At 51.3% G+C, this 20,826-nt stretch overlaps 2 protein-coding genes across 3 annotated transcripts in view; one reads left to right on the top strand and one right to left on the bottom strand.

Annotated features, from left to right (window-relative positions):
* Positions 1-2,447, top strand: part of ZFYVE9 (zinc finger FYVE-type containing 9) — a 77,471-nt gene extending 75,024 nt beyond the window's left edge. For both annotated transcript variants that reach the window (XM_054165102.1, XM_054165103.1), the window contains 2 exons: positions 312-488; positions 1,275-2,447. In XM_054165102.1, the coding sequence (XP_054021077.1) occupies positions 312-488; positions 1,275-1,436 (339 nt within the window). In that variant the 3' untranslated portion in view covers positions 1,437-2,447. The remainder of the gene's footprint in view (positions 1-311; positions 489-1,274) is intronic.
* A 1,744-nt stretch (positions 2,448-4,191) lies between these two features.
* CC2D1B (coiled-coil and C2 domain containing 1B) overlaps positions 4,192-20,826 on the bottom strand; it is a 37,345-nt gene continuing 20,710 nt past the window's right edge. The window contains exons 13-24 of the mRNA XM_009908049.2: positions 20,137-20,323; positions 17,784-17,956; positions 16,805-16,930; positions 16,062-16,120; positions 14,194-14,310; positions 13,638-13,711; positions 12,947-13,005; positions 10,866-10,917; positions 9,417-9,516; positions 6,489-6,579; positions 5,746-5,876; positions 4,192-4,632 (exon numbers count right to left, since the gene is read on the bottom strand). Coding sequence (XP_009906351.2) covers positions 5,757-5,876; positions 6,489-6,579; positions 9,417-9,516; positions 10,866-10,917; positions 12,947-13,005; positions 13,638-13,711; positions 14,194-14,310; positions 16,062-16,120; positions 16,805-16,930; positions 17,784-17,956; positions 20,137-20,323 — 1,158 coding nt within the window. The 3' untranslated portion in view covers positions 4,192-4,632; positions 5,746-5,756. The remainder of the gene's footprint in view (positions 4,633-5,745; positions 5,877-6,488; positions 6,580-9,416; positions 9,517-10,865; positions 10,918-12,946; positions 13,006-13,637; positions 13,712-14,193; positions 14,311-16,061; positions 16,121-16,804; positions 16,931-17,783; positions 17,957-20,136; positions 20,324-20,826) is intronic.

Genomic DNA, 20,826 nt, shown 5'->3' with positions numbered 1-20,826 from the left:
AGGACTGTGACTCTTCTGGAGCTGACATCCGTTTGAAAGGTTGTGATTAAAAACTCTGTGCAGTGCACAGTGGATTTCTGCAATGAGGCTTTTGAGCAGACCTGAAAGGGGTTTGAGACCATGACTGTTTAAAGTCTTTATTTTGAAGGTTTAGCTCTGCCCTGCCTGCCCAGGGTGGTTTGTCTTTCAGGGTCACTGCTGGTCTTCTCTCAGCAGCTCTTTACATCCTCACCTGTAAGCAGTTTAACTGGCCTCTCCCTAGCCTTATTTCCTGCCCAGGTACCACCTCTTGTGCCAACTCTTCCCTTCAGGTGTTTTTCCTGGAAAATGATGAGCAACACAGCGGCCTGAGCGACCCAGCCGATCACAGCAGGCTGACCGAGAACGTGGCTAAGGCTTTCTGCTTGGCTCTTTGTCCTCACCTGAAGCTGCTGAAAGAAGATGGAATGACCAAGCTAGGCCTGCGTGTGACACTTGACTCAGATCAAGTAAGTCTTGACTAAGCTTGGGTTAACTGAGGGCTGGGGTGGGGTTGTCCTGGTGTGGTCACCACAGAGGGAATACAACACTTGAACCACTCATGCTTGAAGTACCACCAGCAGTGTATGCCGGTGCAGGGGTGCAGTGCTGCTGGCTGCTGCTTGGTGTGTGGGGGCCACCTGTTACAGTGGGCAAGCCTGAACTGACACCAGGCCTGACCTCTGCAGCTGCTCTGTGGTCAGATACCTGTGGGTTGCAAGTCCCCCACATGCTCAGAGGAGATTCTAAAGCAGCCTTGTCACCAGAGGTGAACAGCAGGTGTTTTTAAATGGATTCTTGGCCCTTCCTAAAAGATCGCTCTGTGCGGGGCAGAGAAGCAGATGGGAGGTCTCAAGCCTGCTCTACAGCCAAAGTTGTGAGCAGAGATAAGGCGCTCTCCTGACAGGACAGCTGGCCTTGGAGTGCAGTGTCCTTAGCATCAACCCAGCTTTTCAACTCTGTGTGCCTTAATCTGCTCAGGCAGGGTGGGTTCCTGCTCATCTGAATGATCTGCTTTGACAAAGCAGGAGGAAAAAACCAGAGGGTCTAGGCAGCCACTGGGAACAGGGGAAGAGCAAAAACAAGTGGAAAAGCTGCTTAGTGCCTGCTGCATCCTGTTCAGAGGCCACAGCCTTGTGCTGCTCATCCTCCTGCCCAGCAGGTCCCTCAGTGCCCCTGACAGGAGCCCTGCAGCCCTCCGAGCCATGTGGTCCTGTGAGCCATGCTCTGTCAAACCCCCTCTGTTTATTTTTTAGGTTGGTTATCAAGCTGGGAGCAATGGACAGCCGCTGCCCTCTCAGTACATGAATGACCTGGACAATGCCTTAGTGCCAGTGATTCATGGAGGGGCATGTCAGCTGAGTGAGGGGCCGGTCATAATGGAGCTCATCTTTTATATTCTGGAGAACATCTCATAAGAGGACTTCATTTTCTGTTCAGACCTGTTCCAGCAGCAGTTGTATCTGAATCATTTGCACTTTAAAACTGGAAAAATTAAGCTTTTGTTAACACTACTGGGGAGGGGGGAGGGAGGGGGAGGGACAGTTGTTCCATAATTCTAAATCTTCTATGCATTGTCAAGAACCAGAGGATCAGGGCAGCTTCTATACTGCAACATGGCTACGCTCTCCTTGCAGCTACTCCACTTCTGTTACTGTTTAGACAAATGCTGATGTTAGAGACTCGCAGTCCTGTACTCGCCGTGCTCGAAGGGGCACAAGGGCCCCGGGGGCCTCAATAAAAGGTGAAACTCCACTCTTGTCCTGGTTGTAGATGGACACCTCAGAGATGGCAGCCGGGGCCTCCACGCTGCCCTCCTCTTAGCGCTGGCCCTGGTTACTCTGTAGCCATTGCCTGCGCCAGGTTGGTGGCTGCAGTAGAGACTCAGAGGGGGAACCTGGCCCTACCCACAGCAATGTCTGCAGTGGGGCCAGCAGGGCAGGCACTGGGGTGCAGAGTGCATCTCTGCCTGGCACAGGCTGCTTTGCTCCTTTCCGCTACTTCCTATCAAACCCATCACTATGACCGCCTAGAACAACTCTGCTCTTCTCTCTTCCCTTCATAACTCTCTCTGAAGCACAGGAAGTAGGAGCCCTGAAGAGCAGCTCTGGCTGTTGCCTCTTCCCCAACAGATGGCAGGCCCAGGGCAGCTCTAGGGCTCCTCCTCACCCTATGCTGTAGTGTGGCACTGGTGTCACACAACACCAGAGCCTGCACTTCCAAGGGGCAGCCAGCACGCTGCCAGGGCTCACCTGTGATACAAGCACAGAGGGGCTGGGTCTGCAGCACTGCTGAAAAAGGGTTTCTGGGCAGCTCTCAACACTTGCACTTGCTCTCACCAGAGAGTGCTTTACTCTGAGGCACTGAGCTGCTCACAGCTGCCATGACATTGTGAAGCTGGAATTGCACCAGCCAGAGATGAGGTTCCACAGTCTGTCTCCCTGGAAAGGTGCTAAGCAGTGAGACGAGCTGGAAGCAGGAGAAGGGGTTTGGTTTGCTTAGCCATAGCCCTGCAAAGCTGCTGCTTTGAGTCCCTCCCAGGGAGGGAGGCAGGGTAGCAGGTTTCTCCTCCTGTCTATAGACAAAATGGATGCAGGAAGAGAGGCTCATTTATGGGGAGGACAGCAGCTCAGCCCTTGCAGCATCCCTCCTGGCAGCCAGTGCTGCTGGGTGCAGGGGGTGTGGCTGTGGTGTTGCTGTAGGTGAGTAATGCAGGCAGCCCTTCATGGAGGGAGCCAGTCCTGGCTGGGCAAAGGGCAAGGCTCCTGTCCCCACAGCCATGCACTGTGTAGAGAAGCAGAGCACAGCTGTGCAGTGGTGCAGAAATACCTGCTACTCCTCGAGGGAAAAGCCAAGGCTGACCAATCCAACACCACACTTACAGCTCCCCCCCAGCGCTGGGAGAAGGCAGCCCAGCAGCCTGGGATCCAACTCCAGCAACAACAGGGGGCCAGCAGTGGTAGCATACTGCTGCCCTGGGAGGTTAAGTGTCACACCCAAGCAAAGCCTTGCCCCTGGCCTTGGGCAACAGCTGCCTGGCTTGCAATGCTGCTTGGGCACACCTGGGGCTGGCACACACTCAGCAGCCTCCCTGTGTCTGTGCATTGCAGCCTCACAAAGGCTGCTTTCAGACCCCCCCCTGCACACTTTTTGCACACTGGGGCAAGGCCCTCTGTAGTGTAGGCAGCATTCAGCAGCTGGCAGAGCACCCCCTGCACTAAGTGACGATGCCCTTCCTCCAGAGCCTGTACCCAGCTTTGCCACAGCAGCAGCTTTCCAGTTACCTTATTTGCATCCTTACTCTCAATAACGCAGCAAAAAGAGGTGAAAAACCTCTGCCTCTGGCCCCAGAGTCTTTTAGGTTTGGGTTAGGGAGTGCAGAACACTACCAGCTGGTGACTGATGTTTGCTTCAACCACAGCCTTTGGGCTGGCCTCGATGACCATGTTGTTAAGAGATGAGTGCTTGTTTGGGAAACAAAATGTACTTTTGAACTTCAGTTAGTTAACACTGCAAAAAAACAGCATATTATATTTTTATTTCCAACATGTAGTTTTGTATATTAAATTTATTGAAATTCAAACCTGAACACTGTTTTGTCTTCATCTGCTCAGGAGGACAGGGGCAGCTCTGCCCCACTCTGCACTCTTCTTCCCTTTCACCCTCAGCCCTGCCCAGGCAGCTGGGGCAGGAGCTGCCCCCGTGCCCCAGCACGGGCACAGCCTCTCCTCTCAGACCAGAGCTTTAAAAGCACAAACAGATTTGGTACTATTTTCGTGTGCTGCTCATCAAAAGCATTCTTGGAGACAGTCAAACTCCAGTTTTCTACCTGACAGAGTGGCTGCTCTCCCCATCCCCTGGAAGATCTGCAGAAGCCTCTTTCTGTGAAGACGGGAAGAAGGCTGGGAAGCAGCAGAGGCTGATGGACGTTTTTCCCTCCTCTCTTAAATGAAAACCCCACAAAGCCCAGAAGAAGGATGAAGGCACAGTACCAGGCTGCAGTGCAGCAAGCATGGCAGACAGCTGGCAGCCAGAACAAAAACAGCAACGCCTCAGAATTCTGCATCCTTTCCTCCTGAAAGGAGCCTGGCACTGCGCCAGCAGGTGGGGAGGGGGCGCAGCGCCACGCGCCCCCTGCCCCGGCTCTGGCTCCTCCGCTCCAGGAAGCGGCAAAGAAACAAAGAGGCCTCGGGAAGCAAACAGAAAAAGCAGGAGCAGGCTGTGCAGGGAGCACACTGGCTGCTCTGCAGGTGAAGAAATGAGTGCCAGGAAAGGCCTTACCTGTGACGGACTCAAGAGCTGCTGCCCTGCCTCAGGGAGCTCGCGAGGGGCTGCCTCTGCACACAGCTCTGCATAGTTCATGGAACATTCACTGGTGCTGCCCCAGCAGCTCCACGTTAAGGCAACGCTGTCTGTTCTGTGTAATCAGTCCCAGTTCCCTGCAGCAGCACAGCTGGGAGCCCTACGTTTGCCTCAGAGCTATGAGTCAGCAGTGTGGCTGTTACCAAACAGGCGCCAGGGGCAGTAGTGCAGCTTTGAACATCTTTGGTGCTTGCAGCTAGCAGCATCTTTCCGCGTGCGTTTCTCCCACCACTTCTCAACGTGCCAAGGGAGCTGCGGGGAAGAAGTACACACAGCCCCCCCAGGAAGTTACTTGATGCAGCACTGGGCAGTTCAAGGTCAGGTTATGTGCAAAATGCTGATGGGATCATTCTGGATGGATAACAGAACAGTCCCTGGGGCACAGTTCTCCAGCTCTACTGCTTGAAAGTGCTCAGGTGTCCAGCCCTGGCAGACGGCCATCACACCTGTCCCTCACAGGCCACTCTCTGACCATCCTGGCTGCAGCCTACACTTCCAGACTTTTGTAGTGAAATGGGCCCTCCGTCTGTGAAATCTAAGGCAGCTCGGAAGCAGAGCGGTGGCAAAAGGGGATGTGAAGCTGATGAGCATCAGCTGAACTGCCACTTAGAAGTGAAAAGCACAACAGGCTAAGGAAGAAAGGGCACAACAACTTCAGCAGCTCAAGGAAAGGCAACAGTTAAGAAAAACTGCACTGCTCCATCATCTGCTTCCCATGAGAGAAGGTGAGGTTTGCTCTGGTGCATGAGGAGGGCTCTTGGAGCTGCTGCAGCACAGCAAACACCTGCTGGAAAGGGCTCAGCACAGGCAGTGCCCTGCCACTAATGCCCTGTGACTGCAGGAAAGGTGCAGGGGACCACAAACAGAACTGTCCCTGCAGAGTGCCTGTCCTCTGCCTGGCTGTCTAAACAGAAGCTGTGGGAGAAGCAAAGGCACAGCTCCTCCAGAAGTCTTAGGTACCTGGAAGGAAGCCTAGCTCCACATTTCCCTTTCAGATGAAACCAAGCAGACTTTGCCTTTCTCCATGTTCTGGTAAGGGTCCTGCTAACTGTGAAGGGTGTTTTGATAACCTTAGGACAGCCAGCCAGCCTGCCTCCTAGACAGGGCTCAGCAACCTTCCAGTCCTGTTCCCAGTAAAGGCAATGCTACAGGCTCTCCTGGTAGCTCAAGGGACTGTGACCTAAGCATCTTTGATACACAAACTGATCAGAGATCCTACAGCCTCCTGTCTGCAATGATGTCAACTCCCCACTACCAGAGTAAGGCTTAGTGTGTCACAGCCAGAGCTAGGTAATGAGGTCACTGCCAACAGAGGACTGGAGCAGTGATCTGCAGCCCTGTTCCTCTTCAAACGCAGATCCATACCTCACCCAGAACTAATGCTCCAGGACCAGCCAGTTCTCTGTAACTGTCTGAAGATCTTGACCACTGAGGGGCTCCCTGAGTCTCGCTTTCACCTCCAGTTTCCCTCCGGTGGGCTTTCTGCCATCAAATATCTGAAAGAACCACAAAGCCAAGAGCAGTTAGCGCACACACACAAACAAGGTCACACCACAGTGCCTCAAGCAACTACTGACTATTGCCCCAGGACTAAAAGATGACACAGTCACCTGCAGGTGACTGCAGTGCCACAGCCAGGTGCTGCCCCAGATTCAGAACTGAGCAGAGCAGGTTACCCACACAAGCCAAGCAAGGCAGCTGTACCCCTGCCTGCACAGCCCCTCAAGTACAAATGGACTCCACAGGCAGCTCAGAGGACGCTAAGGGCAGTGGTGTCCTCAGCATGGCTGTGATGTGGCCATTTCTTACTGAGGTTCACACCTGGTGACCTCCTTGTAGATTTTGGGGCAGCTCTCTACCTACTGCAGCAGTCTTCACTTAGCCCTTGGATCTGCTAGCTGCCAGCACAAATAACGTGGGGGCACACCAGAATCTCTGGACCTGACACAGGAAACTGTCTCAGTACAAAAAAGCTGCAGGAGAGTGTCCCCAGAAAGTTGCCAGGACCAGAAGTGTCCCAGCTAAGCCAAGCTTCAAGAGCTGAGAAGGCCATGAAGAGCCTCCCTGCACAGAGGCACCGCAGCTCCCATGGCAGCCAGGGAACCTACCTCGAGGATCTCTCGGACTTCACATTCGGACTCCAGCCTCTCCAGTTTCAAGTGTGCTGTCCCCACCTGCTTGTCACTTCTGAAGAAGGACCTGTTGGGAAGAAGTCTTCCTCAGCTAACTGAAGAGAAAGCAAGCTAAGAGGCCATCACTGTTTGCACCATCACTGCATCCAGGAGAGCCAGGCAAGGGATGCTGCTGGAGCTCTGCAGAGCAGGGTGCAAGGGACAAACCCTTGGTGAACTGCACTACAGGGACAAGATGCAGAAGATTCCTTTTTGGATGATTCTCTTGCAGCCCAGTGAAAGAGGAGGACAGCAGTGAGGACAATCACCTGAACTAGCACTTGGAACGGCAGCAGCTTTGGTCCCAGCACAGCCAGGACCGAGCAATGTTCTGCAGCAGGCCAACAGAACTGGCTGAGACTTCCCAAGGGAGCTGCTGACATGTCCCAGGAAGCTGCTGACCTTGGCAAAGCACTTCCTAGGGAGAAGTCAGAGCTATCAGCCTGTTTTGTTCTGATAAATCAAAATACAGGGTCTGGAGGTAGGAAGCCAACCAACCACATCTGTCCTGGCTTAGAACAGAGAACCTGACAAGAATTCAGAAGCTTCCTTTCTTACTTAGGGGACACCCAAACAGAAACACCCCAAGCCTGCAGCATCACCCTGCTTCCTGTCAGCATCAGGAGATGCCGAGGTGTTAGCAAGACTCGAGCCATGCAGTGAGCACTCTGAAGAGCCTCAGGGCCGTGGCATCTGTGGCAAAGTAACCAGCACAGGAACGCATAGACCTGCTGCTGCCATCCGTGCCTCCAAGTGGCCACCTGTGAACCCCAGTGTCTCCAATCTGACTGGAACAGGATCCAGGCTGTCTCCCCACATCCATCACCCTGAGGATTGCTTCATTCCCAGACACCACCCAGCTCAGCTCAGCTGCAGTGTCATCACCCAGACCTTAACCTCACTCTGTGTGTTGTGAACGGTGTCAGAAAGCGTGTGGCTCATGGTGCCCAGGCCTCTCTGGGCCAAAAGCACAATGGTGCCATCAGCCCAGGCTGCAGTCAGCTCACTGGAGGGAGCTCAGACACTTCTGGACTCTGAATGCACTGCAGCACACAGCAAGGAGCACCTCTGCCCACAGCCTGCTGCTGAAGGGCTGGAAAGGCTCCAGCTCAGCTCAGATTGCCTTTACTTGGCAGCTTGTCCATCTCAGCACAGAGTGCTGTAGTAAAGAACAGCGTCACAGCTAGCTCAGGGGCTGCTGGCACTGCCTCCCAGCACAGTGCCTGGGCATCTGGCTGACAGAAAGCCTTCCAGAGATGAGGCTGCATTCTGCCTCAAGCAGTCTACAGCAGCCTCACATAGCCATTTGGGAAGGGTCAGGATTTGTTAGCTTCCATGCTAGGATGCCTCCACTCCCTCACAAGCACCTTAAAATGGAGCTGGGTTACATAAGTGTGCTGCAGTGTGCTGGACACTGCTCATCTGCTGAAGAGGAGAATCAGTGCAAGGCAAGAGAGAGGGAAAACCTCTTACAGAATTACTGAGGCTGGAAAAGACCTCTGTGATCATCAAGTCCAGCCTAGGACCTAACACCACCACAGCAGCTAAACCAGGCCACCCAGTGCCACATGCAAGCTTTTCTTATGGACCTCCAGAGGTGGCCACTTCACCACCTCCCTGGGCAGTCCATCCCAGTGCCCAATCAGCCTTTCTGTCAGGAAGTGCTTCCTAATATCCAACCTAACAGAATCTAATCTAACAGAATTTTAATCACATGTGAACACTTCATAGGTCCAGGCAGGATCTCTGGTGAGGTCCTGAGCAGCAGAGCAGTGCAGCAGCCAGACTGCCAGAGGAGAAGCCAGGAGACCAGCTTTTGCTCCAACAGAGATGAAGATGGAAGATCTGGAGTAAGACCAGTTGGGCTTCAGAAACACAGAACAGCACAAGGAGCCCCTGAGACAGAACTGGGTTATCTAAAAGCCTTCCAAGCCATGGCTTTCACCCTGCAGAGCAAAGAGAGGCCACTCCAGTTTGGAATAAATGAGTAGTGAGCCTGCAGCATTTCCCTGAATGTTACCAACTGTAACTAACTGCTAACTGGTGGGCTCTCAGACAAGGGGACTCTGTCTCTCCCAGGCAGCCTAACAGTTTGCTAGCAGTGTAAAAGAAACATCGTAAGATCCTCAGAACCAAGAGAAGCACAAACCCACGATGCTGGTTCTGCCATCACCTGGCACCTGCTTTGCTGCTGCTGGTGGTGTGCTGCCACTTCCTTATTCTAGGAAGTTATCCCATGCAACATCTAAACCTCCCAGTCCTGATGACTAAAGCCAAACTGGAACTTGAAGCTGAATCATCACCTTCAGTCTCAGCAATACCTCTTAACATACTCATCCTCAACTCACCTACCAGTCAGGAATCAACTTCACTAAACTTCTGCCCTTTTTCACCCCCCAAGAGCTCAGGCACATTTCATACAGTTATAGTCATGGAATGGTCCAGGCTGCAAGGGACCTCCAAAGGTCACCCAGTCCAACCTCCCCGCAGTCAGCAGGGACATCCCCAACTAGATCAAAGCTGCCCAGGGCTTTGGCCAACCTCACCTTGAATATCTCCAGGGAAGGGGCCTCAGCCACCTCCCTGGGCAACCTGTTCCAGTGTTCCACCACCCTCATAGTAAAGAGCTTCTTCCTAACATCCAATCTAAACCTGCTCTTCTCTAGTGTGAAGCCATTGCCTCTCGTCCTGTCACTGCAGGCCTTTGCAAACAGTCTCTCTCCAGCCTTCCTGTAGGCCCTCAGATGCGAGAGGCAGACAAGTCTTTACTGCTAGTTTGGAGACTGTGCTTGATAGCTTTCAGATCCCAGACTCTTTTCAGCTGCTACTGGAGCAGCACTGTGGGGCAGCAGGCTCTGCACTCACCCTTTATGGAACACCTCAAATTTGATGCCCTTGGAGCGGATGGCTCGCCGGAAGCCTCGGTGATTGCGGTTGATGTTCAGCTTGAACAGCTGGTTGTACTCTACAGGGGGGACACAGAAATGAGAGCACCTGTGAGAGGCAAGCCATGGCCACTGCTCTGCTACCTGCACCTACTCGGACCTCCCTCCAGCCCAACTGTGAAGGACAAGTCACATCTCTGTGACTTCTCAGGAAGTCATTACCAGCTGGTGTCCCTGTGTGACAGCACATCTCTGCCATCCTCCTCTTACAGGGGCAGCAACCAAAGTGCAGGAAAATCAAGTCATCATGAGGAGGTGACAGCAAGGTACTGCAGAGCTAGAGCCCTTCAGAGATTAAACAGAGTGTCTGCAGCTAGGAGAGTACAAACCAGTAAGGAAAACACAGAGGAAGGTCGGTGTGCCTGGGGAGGGTGTTTAAGGACATCATTAATGCTCTTTTAACAGCAGTTTCACTACAAGAACTATGCCCCAGGATACCTTTTGATCAGAGTGTCTCACAGCATTGTACAACTGATGTTCCAACACTTATGTGGTGTGCCACCCACAACAGTCACCTCTGCTTGGCAGCCTGGGAACCCAAAGCACTCAAGCAAAGTGGCTGCTCAGCAAGCGCTGATCAAGTGATTGGAAGACTTGGAACAAGCTCTCAGTACCTGAGCTTAGGAACTTCCACTAGTAACAGAGAGTAGTTAGAAACTCAGAAGATCAATCTCTCTTTTGAGATGAATTCACAGCTAGTAATTTGGATACTGAATACAAAGTTGTTTTGACACCAGATGGCTTATTGCAAGAGCTGAAAAAACACCACAGCAATAAACTAAAGTCAAGAGTGCAAGGTGATGAGATCTGAAATGCACAGCAAGCCTGACACCTGCACTTGACAGCCAGCTGCAAAGGGACACTCTTCAAAAGGTGCAAAGAATGCATTTTCATTAGTTTCAAGCCACACTGTCTACAAAAAACCCAGCCCAAGCTGTTTCTGCAGTGCTGCTATCAGGTTCAGAGATGTTAGCTGGTTCCCAGAAGTCAGGACAGAAGTGGCCCTCTCCCAGCAGACAGCAGTGGACTGAAAAAGAGCTAACCCCTGGGGAGATTCACATGAACCATTTCACTTAGTCAATAAAGAAATGTGACTTTTCTGGCCCAGCTCCCAGCAGGGCTGACAGCTGGAGCATGGCTGGTGGCTCCATCATTCCTCCATTTCATACCACAGTAACTGCCACCACAGTTGGGATGAGGGTGAAGGAGCTCTGCCAACGCAGCTGGACTTGACCCTGCAACAAGCCTTTTCCTAAGAAGGAAGATACAAGGTGGTGGAAGGCCCCCTGGCCTAACACACAGTATGAGCCTGGCCTGTGCTCTCCAGTGATTCCCAAGTTCTTCCCTCTGTCCCAGAGGAAATACTAACCTGGACAGTTGTTATTGTTAATGACAGGGGTTTTGCTCTTTTGAGGCTGCTCCTGTTAAGAGAGACACATTGCACAAAGCCATCAGACACCGGTGCAGAACACAGGCAGCAACCGTTCCTGGTACCTGTACAGGAACAGCAGCAGGCTCTAGGGGTTTATCTGAGTGACAAGAGCAGGACTCAGACACCTGCATTTGGCTGTGCTAACAAGTGCAGTACCAGAGCACACATCAGCCCACACCTTACATTAAATACAGGAGCCACAGAGAAGCTCTGCAGGCACTCACAGCTCAGTCCAGTTACCACTGACTGTGGGTGCTGCACTCAGTAATGCTGCTCCTCCTGCAGTAGCTGCAATAATAAAGCCACCTGAGCAACTCAGCACAAATCATTCAGGGAATTGCCCTACTATTATTCTGCCTGACAATCAGTCTGCCACCAAAATGAATTAACTTTTAACCTGCAGCAGAGTACAAACTACCTCTCTGGGGATGGAATGGGGACAATGTGACCCAATTATTGCAGCTACTTTGCCAAAGTGATTGCAGACAGGGAGGAGCGAGGTGGTGTGGAAGGTGGTGTGCCTGACTGCTGGCTGAACAGTGGACATCTGCCTTTCCCTGGAATAAAGGAAAACAGATAAAAAGCAGTGATGCTGAATCTCCCTTATTCCCCAGAAAATCACTCCTGCAGACCAGCTCTGTTTGCAGCCACCCTGGTGGGGGGCACTTCTCCATCAAGGCCTTGTGTGACTCAAACCTGATCTGACCATCCCCAACTTCCCCCAGATAACTGAACCTATTTTAGTAGAATTGCTGCAAGATTTATTATCACAGAATGTTAGGGGCTGGAAGGGACCTTGAAAGTTCATCCAGTCCAACCCCCCCTGCCAGGGCAGGAGCACCTAGAGCAGGTCACACAGGAACACATCCATGTGGGTTTTGAATCTCTCCAGAGAGGGAGACTCCACAACCCCCCTGGGCAGCCTGTTCCACTGTTCTGTCACCCTCACAGCACAAAAATTTTTCCTCCTGTTTCCATGGAACTTCCTCTGCCTCAGCTTCCACCATTGCCCCTTGTGCTGTCCTTGGGCATCACCCAGCAGAGCCTGGCTCCATCCTCCTGGCACTCAGCCTGCACATCTTTGTAATCATGAATGAGGTCAGCCCTCAGGCTCCTCATCTCCAAGCTAAAGAGTCTCTCCCTCAGTCTCTCCTCATAAGGGAGATGTTCCACTCCTCTAATCATTTTTGTGGCTCTATTAGGAGGTAGAAGTCTGGGCTCTGCAGTCTCACAGGGCTAGGCCTTAGTCCTGTATAGAGCAATGATTGGGTTTGCCCTACAAAGCAACAGCAGCCCCAGCACACCTGGTGGAAAGGCTGGGGAGGCCTCCTTAGGAGCCCTTCTAGCTCAGCGGTTTCAGTACCTTTCAAACCAGGGACTGCTTCTAGAGGTGAGGGGAACAGGATGGCAGAGGGGGTTTCAAGGAAAGGAGCAACATCTGTCTGTAAATATGGATTTAATGTACACACATAATGCACATCCACACCTGAACATACACAGCACTGCTCACTAGTAAGGTCAAGAAACTTCTCTGGCCTAAGTCCTTCCTCCAGCCATGCACAGCCAAGTCCCTGTTCCCTGGTGACAGCTTTGCCTGCCCTGGTGTTTGGTTAAGTGACCAGTGCAGCTGCACCCCTGAAAGAAATGAACTTCTACCCATTCTGCAAACACTGAAACCACTCTGACTGCTGTCATCAGGGGGCAGAGTTGGGCATGGCTTAGCACTCTGAATGCTGGCCAGCAGTAACTGGTAACTGCCAGCCAGTGAACATGCAGGCCTGAAGATGACACCACACTGCCAAGTGTCAGGTGTGGAGTACAGCAGCAGAAAGGAGCAGTGAAAGCTGCAGCTCTGTTTCTCACATGAAGTTTGTTTTACAAATGAGTTCAGCCAGTGTGCCCAGAAGTGTTTTCCCCTTCTAGAAGAAACCCTCCACTTCCTCCTTGAAGCCCCCCCCAAGCTAATACAGTGACAGGGTCCCAGAGTGAGGGACCAGAAGCCCCAGGAGGACACTCACCGCGCTCGGGTACTGAAACTCAAACTTCACAAACGCATCCAAGTCTTTTGGTGACACACCTGGGGGAGACAGCCAGCAGCCAATTCAGACAGCCACCACAGACACTTCCATTGCATTTGAATGCTGAGCACCATTTTCCAGTAGAATTCATACCCACATGTCTCTTGAGAGCTGAAAAACCCATCCATCACCCCAAAACCCACGGGAAGCTGGCACCTCAAGGAAGATCTCTGCTCTTTGTAATGCTGCTGCTAGGCCCAAGGCAGTCTAGCACAGGTGCTCTACAGGCTCCCAGAAACAGGGGACTAAAAGCAGCTACAGCAGGAGCAACTCCTGTCTGTTACAGGTCTTTAGGGTGGTGCAAAGCTAAGGCAGGCACTCCTAACAAAGCAGAAGACAAACATGGAAGTTAAACCATGAGCAGATACAAGCAAGCCCAGGAGAATTTAAAGTCTTTCCCAGATCCAATTTGTTCTTCTGGGAGGTTTGTTTGCTTAGTTTTTTAATGCTGTTTAAAGGGAGGGGGGTAGGGAGGGTGGGGGTTTGAGCCTGAAACCTGGTTATTTTGGTTTAATGAGTGCTGGCTACAAAGATCTTGACCCCTGAAGTGGTCTTCAGGATAGAAAAATTTACTCCCCCTCTCCTTCCCTTACCTAGGTCAGAGGAGAAGTCTCCTGTGCCCTCTACATACCTGGTGGAGCTGGCAGGTTTATCCCCCTGACAATCAGAAGGTGCATTTCTGTGCTATTGAGGTCAGAAAATATCCTGGGAAAGAACAAAGACAAAACTTGTGTTTCTCCCAGTAGGCCACCACCATCTGATCCACTGCCAGGCCAGGCTGCCCCTGGCATTGTCAAAAGTGACCTCCTAAGCAGATGGTCTTCAGAAAGTGAAAAAAGAGCAAGTAAAGAGCTGAGATGAAAACATCTCTTGAGGCATGGTGAAAAAGGCCACGAACAAAGCCCAGAGGCAAACAAGACTGAGGGAGAGGGTAGAGGCTGACAGGAAGGAAGAGTGGCTGAAGGGGCAGAACATAAGGGATGAAGCTTCAGGAATTCTGAAAACCCAGCAGAGAAGTTGGAGAACAACTTCTTCGTATTGCAGCTGTTGAGAGGGTGCTCTCAGGAATGGTGAGCCTAAGTCTAGGGGCCACCCAAGTGTGCTGAGGCCCACAAGTCCCAAACAAAGAGCTAGAAAACTTGTTCCAGCCTGCCTGAGCAGTGCCTTGTTTCTTTTTTAAACCACACCTTATCATTTTAAAGGTTCTTTCCTCAAAATGATGGCTTGGAGGATCCATCCCTTGCGCTCGTGCAAGCTGGAGGATGTCCATGTCCTTTCTACAACCTTGTGCCAGCTTCTCAAAGCTGCAGAAAAAGGCAAACAAACAACACAACCTTACACACCCTGCAGCACCAGGGCATGCTGCCAGGCACAGCCACAGCACAGGCCTCGGAGCAGAGGGCTGAGAGCAAGCTGGGGATGCAGGCCTGGCAGCTACTGAGCTCTTCCCATAAAGCTCACCAACCTGAACACCACCCCCCGCCACCCAGTTTCAGGGGAGCGGTCATGGTAGGGCCAAACAAGCCCCAGCACATACCCAGGCAGCCCCTGATGTGTCTAGGCATGGTCCCCCTCTCCCCCCTCCTTCCTGCAGAAAGTCAGGGTAATGTGGGAAGAGGAACAGAGGGGACAGGCCCGTGCATGGCTGGTAAACAAGTCCAGCTCTGGGGTACCAGCACGTGCAGTGGCCACTGCTTCTCCCAGACCAGGCCTGTGTTTCTGCCTTTTGTGGCCACAGCCTGGCAGAACCCCTTTTCCTTGGGTAAACATGTGCTGGCTTCAAGTTGCCCTATTGGCCCACCTGAATCTCAGGCAAGATGTATATACAGCCTGATCTCTAGTGGCTTTGCCTTCCTTAAACCTGCTTCGACCTATCTGGCTTGAAGCTGCCTCGAGTTGCCCAGTCCAGAGCCTGGGATAAAAGCCACGAGCTTAGGAGTCAGAGCCAAGCCTTGCTTCCCCCTGCAACTAGAATTTTGCTGTGCCTCAGTTTACCCAGGACAAAGCAAGAGCCCTCTGCAGTGATAGCATTGTAAACCACCCACCATCGTGCTGAAGCCAGCCCAGCCCCAGGACCGCCTGGCCTTCCTGGGGGCAACCTGCTGTGCCAGTGCCACAGGAGAGTGCCCCAAAGCCTCAACAGCTAATACACAGCCAGCAGCACTCCCCACTTGGGTGGAACCAGCTGTGAGTAATGAATTCATCGCCTCTTGTTGCCTCATTGGCTCTTGTCAAGCCTCCCCCCACGTGGTCGAGCAGCATTTTACTCCTGGGGGTTCTCTCTTTCTGTTATTTTCTCCTGCTTTGCACACAAGTGTTAAAATTGTCATGGTGCCTAAATACTGTACATTCCCACTGGAAATACATATTCTAACCATGCATCTAACCTATTTAATACAGTTTGGGGCATTTTCCATATTAATAAAAGTTATTAATATTTTTATTAGTATTTGCCATACTGTTTATAAATTAGAATCACAGAATTGTCAGGGTTGGAAAGGGACCTCAAGGATCATCCAGTTCCAACCCCCCTGCCATGGGCAGGGGCACCTCACACTACAGCAGGTTGCTCACAGTCATATCCAGCCTGGCCTTCAAAGCCCCCAGGGATGAGGCTTCCACCACCTCCCTGGGCAACCTGTTCCAGTGTCTCACCACCCTCATGGGGAAGAGCTTCTTCCTAACATCCAATCTGAATCTACCCATTTCTAGTTTTGTTCTATTTTCCCCAGTCCTATCACTACCTCACACCCTAAAAAGTCCCTCCCCAGCTTTCTTGCAGCCCCCTTCAGATACTGGAAGGCCACAATTAGGTCTCCTCAAAGCCTTCTCTTCTCCAGACTAAACAGCCCCAACTCCCTCAGTCTGTCCTCATAGGAGAGCAGCTCCAGCCCTCTGCTCATCCTCGTGGCCCTTCTCTGGACACCTTCCAGCACCTCCAGATCCTTCCTGTAATAGGGGCTCCAGAACTGGCCACAGTGCTCCAGCTAACAGGAGGCAGGCAGACCAAAGCCTGCAGTGACCACGCTGCGGGATGGTGAACATCAGGGCTTACCGAGTTGTCTCTGCCACATTTCCCAGGTGTGTGAATTGCCTGGAGTACTGCAAACACCTCTGTCAACAGAAACACACACACAGATGCACTCAGTAGTCACAGCTGGTGACAACCTCCTTTAAGAAAAGCCAGTTGTTGTCCCAGGTCACCCCAAAACACCCCCTGGCCCCCAGCCTCAGTAGCTCCAAGCCAAGCACAGCATTTGTTTGAGTTGCTCTGCCCTACTACTTTAGAATCACTTAATTCCTAGACATGAGCTTCACCCAGGGGCTACACTTCATCACCTGGATGCTCTTACTTAACTAGTGGTAACTTCACAGTCCCAAGCCTCCAAGCACAGCCTCTGACTTCAACCAGCAGAGAACCCAATGTTGAATGTTTTCTACTTCAGGACACACGAAACCAGAGGGATTTTAAAAGCCAAGCAAAAGGCCCCACAGAAGCAGTGATGGGATTAGAACATTAATAAACCCCAAAGAATACAGAATTGACCAGGTTGGAAAAGACCTTTGAGATCATCAAGTCCAACCTACCACCCAACACCATCTAATCAACTCAACCATGGCACTAAGTGCCTCATCCAGTCTGTTTTTAAACACCTCCAGTGATGATGACTCCACCACCTCCCTGGGCAGATCATTCCAATGGCCAGTCTCTCTTTCTGGGAAGAATTTCTTCATGTGAAAAACCCCAAAACAACCACAAGAAGCCCAAAACATTTCCAAAAAGGGTAAAATGGTCACCTCATGTTGGTCCTTCAGCAGTTTTATGAGCTGTGCATAGACCTCTTCTGCTTTCTGAGACAGCCTGACATCTTCATGGTGTATGAAGATAAAATCACCCTCCTCATCTGTAGGGGGTGATGGCAGCTGCAACACAAGAACATCATATTTCAGAGCCCTTGGAGGAAAAAAATGACAGAGAAAAAGTGGTCAGAGTGTTTAGAAAGGCCAGGCAAGGGACATGGGCTAGTTTTCCCCTCAAGGCGATTCCAACCCAACCACACTCACACCAGTGCCTCACAACTGCTTAGGTCACGAAAGTGCAAGTAGCCTTCCAGGCCTGGTTCCCTAGGTCAGGAGAGCTATTAGGGTGCAGTCTGATTTCCCCATCTACCCAATACCCAGGGAAAACAGCCATCACTGTACCACATGCACCTGATCTGCACCCCACAATGGCCTTCAGACACAGCTCAGAGAAGCACTCAGAGCTGAACAGAATAAACCAGGTTGAAAGAGACCTTTGAGATCATGGCATCCAACCCATCATCCAATACCACCTAATCAACTAACCCATGGCACCAAGCACCCCATCAAGTCTCCTCCTGAACACCTCCAGTGATGGTGACTCCACCAGCTCCCCAGGCAGCCCATTCCAATGGGCAATCACTCTCTCTGTGTAGAACCTCTTCCGAACCTCCAGCCTAAAGGAAGCCCAAGGAACACTTCCAAAGTGCATGGTTTAGCTGTGCCATAGAAAACCAAGGAGCAACTGGTCCAGGGAGACTAAATCTTCTTCAAATCTGACACACTTGAGGAGCAGCAGAGGAAAGAAACCAAAAACTAAGCCAAAACAGAGAGGGAATTTCAGGGCTCAGTATCCAGACTTGTCACTTGAGGAAGCTAACTTTTGTCAGGAAACAGTCATGAAATCAGTCACTGTTTGAAGCCCTTAGATGTCTGAGAACATGAAACAAAGCAGAACACCAACAGCCCTACTCACCTTGGAAAGATCAACATGTTTCCCACATCTTGCTTGCTCAATCCTTAGGTCAAGGCTCTTTGCTGTTCTGAGATACATCTTAGCTTTTTCAAGGTTGTTTTCCTTCTTTGCTTTGACAGCTGCCTTCATGTACTGCTTCTTTCTGGTCTCCAGGATTTCCAGCTGCTCTTTAGCTGAAAAACAGTTGCATAAAAACCCTCCCTCATGTGACACTGCCCTGCCCCTGGGACAGGTTTATCACCTTGAGGTTGCAGTCACACAGAGGTCAGTAAGGGTACAGATATCAAACCAGGGCATTTCCTTACTGCACTGAATTGCTTCTGGGCAAGTTTTGATTTCAATTATGGGAACAAGAACCAAACTTCCTTCTGTCCTGGCATCCATCATCAGAGCACCTCACAAGTGTCACAAGAGCAACTGCAGACAGAAGATAGACTCCAGTACAGCTGACTGGTCCAAAGCAGAAGCTGAATTCCAACTTCTAGCTTGACATGTTACCTTCCAAAAGGCAGTGAATATTATCAGCATCTCCTGTACTCTTCTCCCCTCTGCCCTGACCTGTCTGAAAAACCCCAGAGGAGCCCATGTGCAGGCACACTCAGACATCACCTCCACTTATCTGTAATTCCTTGACATTTTAGTTCCTTACTAATTCCTGAGTGTCCTCTTTCCTTCCCAAAACAGCAAGGACACCCACACAATTCAATGAAGATCACCTTACACTGTAGCAGGTCAGTGCAGCCTGTCTCTTCTGCAGCTGCCTCAAGAAAAGGTACAGCAGAAGCTGCTTACAGCCCTTTCCAGACTCATGGTTACACCAGCCAAACACTACCAGTGACTCTCTCACCACCTTCACTGCTGGCAGGTGATAATCAAATGATTCCTGTCCCTGCAGAGGAGCCTGCTGTCCTGCTGCTGCAAGCAACCTGCCCAATCAGCCACAACCAAATTAATTAGACAAGGCAGCTAGGCCAGACTGCACTGAGACAAAGCCCCCAGCCTGCTCTGTGAGGCTGGGACACAGAACATCTGAACAAAGCCACTCATCCCACAGATCTTGGCTCCCTGGCCTTACTGATACAGGCCTCAAGTGCAAGTGCTCCACTCCCACGCCTCTCTACACCCTGCATTCTCCAAGCAGGAAAAGCCAGGGTTTATTACAGCTGATTTATCAGCTGTGGGCAGCTGTAAGCTGCACCTGGTAGTTCTGGAGGAGGTAACACTTGGATCACAGAATGCACTTTGGCAAGTGAAATACAGCTCCACAGTAGTGAGGTACTGGCATTTGGTGGTGAAAATCACAGAATGGCTCAGGTTGGAAGGGACCTCAGGGATCATCTACTCCAACAGACACCTGTCAACTGGACTTGGCTGCTCAAGGCCTCATGCAACCTGGCCTTGAACACCCCCAGGGAGAAAGCATTTACAAGCTCCCTGGGCAGTCATACTGGTATCAATCTCTGCAGGTTCTTGTTGCATCTAGTAGTTCTATCTGAAAATACTTAAAACACTAAGAAGAGACTGCAGAGAGCACAAGTCTGGGGCAAGTTACTCGAGAGATTTCTCCATCAGCTGAAAGTCCCCAAAAGGAAACTCCCAATGATTCCTGATTTCCAAAGGCAAAAGGGACAACTGCTGTGTCTGAGTGGTTTTTATAAAGCAACTAATGGCATTTTCTAGAGGGAAGAGTTATGATCTGATCACAGTGGTACTGTGAAACGCCTTTGCACTCTGCATCAGCCACTCGGGCAGCTCTGCTTTATCCCGAGGGAACCAGCCAGGGCAGAATGGAATAAGGATGGGATTAGAGTCAAGAGATGACAACAGAACCAGTGAAAGCCTGAACAGTGCTCAGTGTGCCCAAATCACACCGAGGTGGGGGCTGTCCCTCGCTACCTGGACAATTCATCTTGTACAGACAAGTGTTTGGTGACCTTAGCAGCAGGACTAGGCCTCTACAGCAGTTTGAGAGCCCTGGGTGAAGCACTAGGCAGAAACCACTGCTGGATGTAGGAAGCTGCTTTAGACCAATGAATAATTCACCCTGGCAAGCTGTCCATTCTAATGAGAGTTCAACTGTGAGCAGAGTTAAACATGATGAATCAATACACTGGTCACATCAAAACTCATTAAAAACCCCATCACCCTTACAATGACACATGCTGCCTCTGTGAAGTAAAGCTGTGTGGCTGCTCTGGATGTGCCCTCCAGCAGACAGGCCCTGGGGCTCCTGTGCCACACTCACAGCCTCATTTCTAGCACCATGAAAAGGAGTCTTTGCTAAGGTGCTGAACGCAGCTCGTGCAAGCACCGTGCCCCTGGATCACTGGGAGTGATGACCACTTCCCCTTACCAGCTGGAGAGAGCTGATCCACTGACTCTTTGTCCAGGGTGGAGGATGAAGTAGCTGGTTTCACAGGCTCAGGGGAGCTCTCCTCAGCTGCAGCAGATGGGACTGTAATTGGCTTAACAACTTGAGTGGGCTTCCCAGGCAGCTGAGCTGTCTTCTTGGCAAGTGGGGCCTGTGCCGGAGGTTCACTCTAGCACAACAGAAAGAATTTCCCATTAGATGCATCCAGACTATTCCAGAGCTGGGGACAGCATCTCATGCACCAGCAGCCTTGGCTGTCACTGTATCAGCCTCCTGACACCACTTTTGGAGGGGACAGAACAGTGCAGACAGCAGATTTTGACTTGTGGAGGTTTATGGCCCATGCCACACCAGCAGGTCCTTGACCTGTGCAAGTGTCAAACCTCCACTGGAGCAGGACAGGGGAAATGTTTCACCAGGCAGTGATTCCAGCACCAGCAGATGAATGCAGAAAAACCACCCTCCAGGAAGTCTCTCCCCTAAAAGTGCTCCAGCTGAAAGCACAAAAATCAGCAACCAAATCCAGAGAGAAAAAGACATCAAACTAAGGCCTAAAGGCTGCTGCTGCTGCCTGACAAAAAGCAGGAAGTGCTGAACAGCCCAGGAAAATCCAAACCCAGGAGCTACTGGGATGCAGAATGAAAGTACAGATGGAAGCACTTTGGAACAATG

Source organism: Dryobates pubescens, chromosome 11, assembly GCF_014839835.1.
Source record: "Dryobates pubescens isolate bDryPub1 chromosome 11, bDryPub1.pri, whole genome shotgun sequence".
Lineage (NCBI taxonomy): Eukaryota > Metazoa > Chordata > Aves > Piciformes > Picidae > Dryobates > Dryobates pubescens.
Note: the sequence above shows the minus strand (reverse complement) of the source record. Positions and strands in the feature narration are given on the sequence as shown.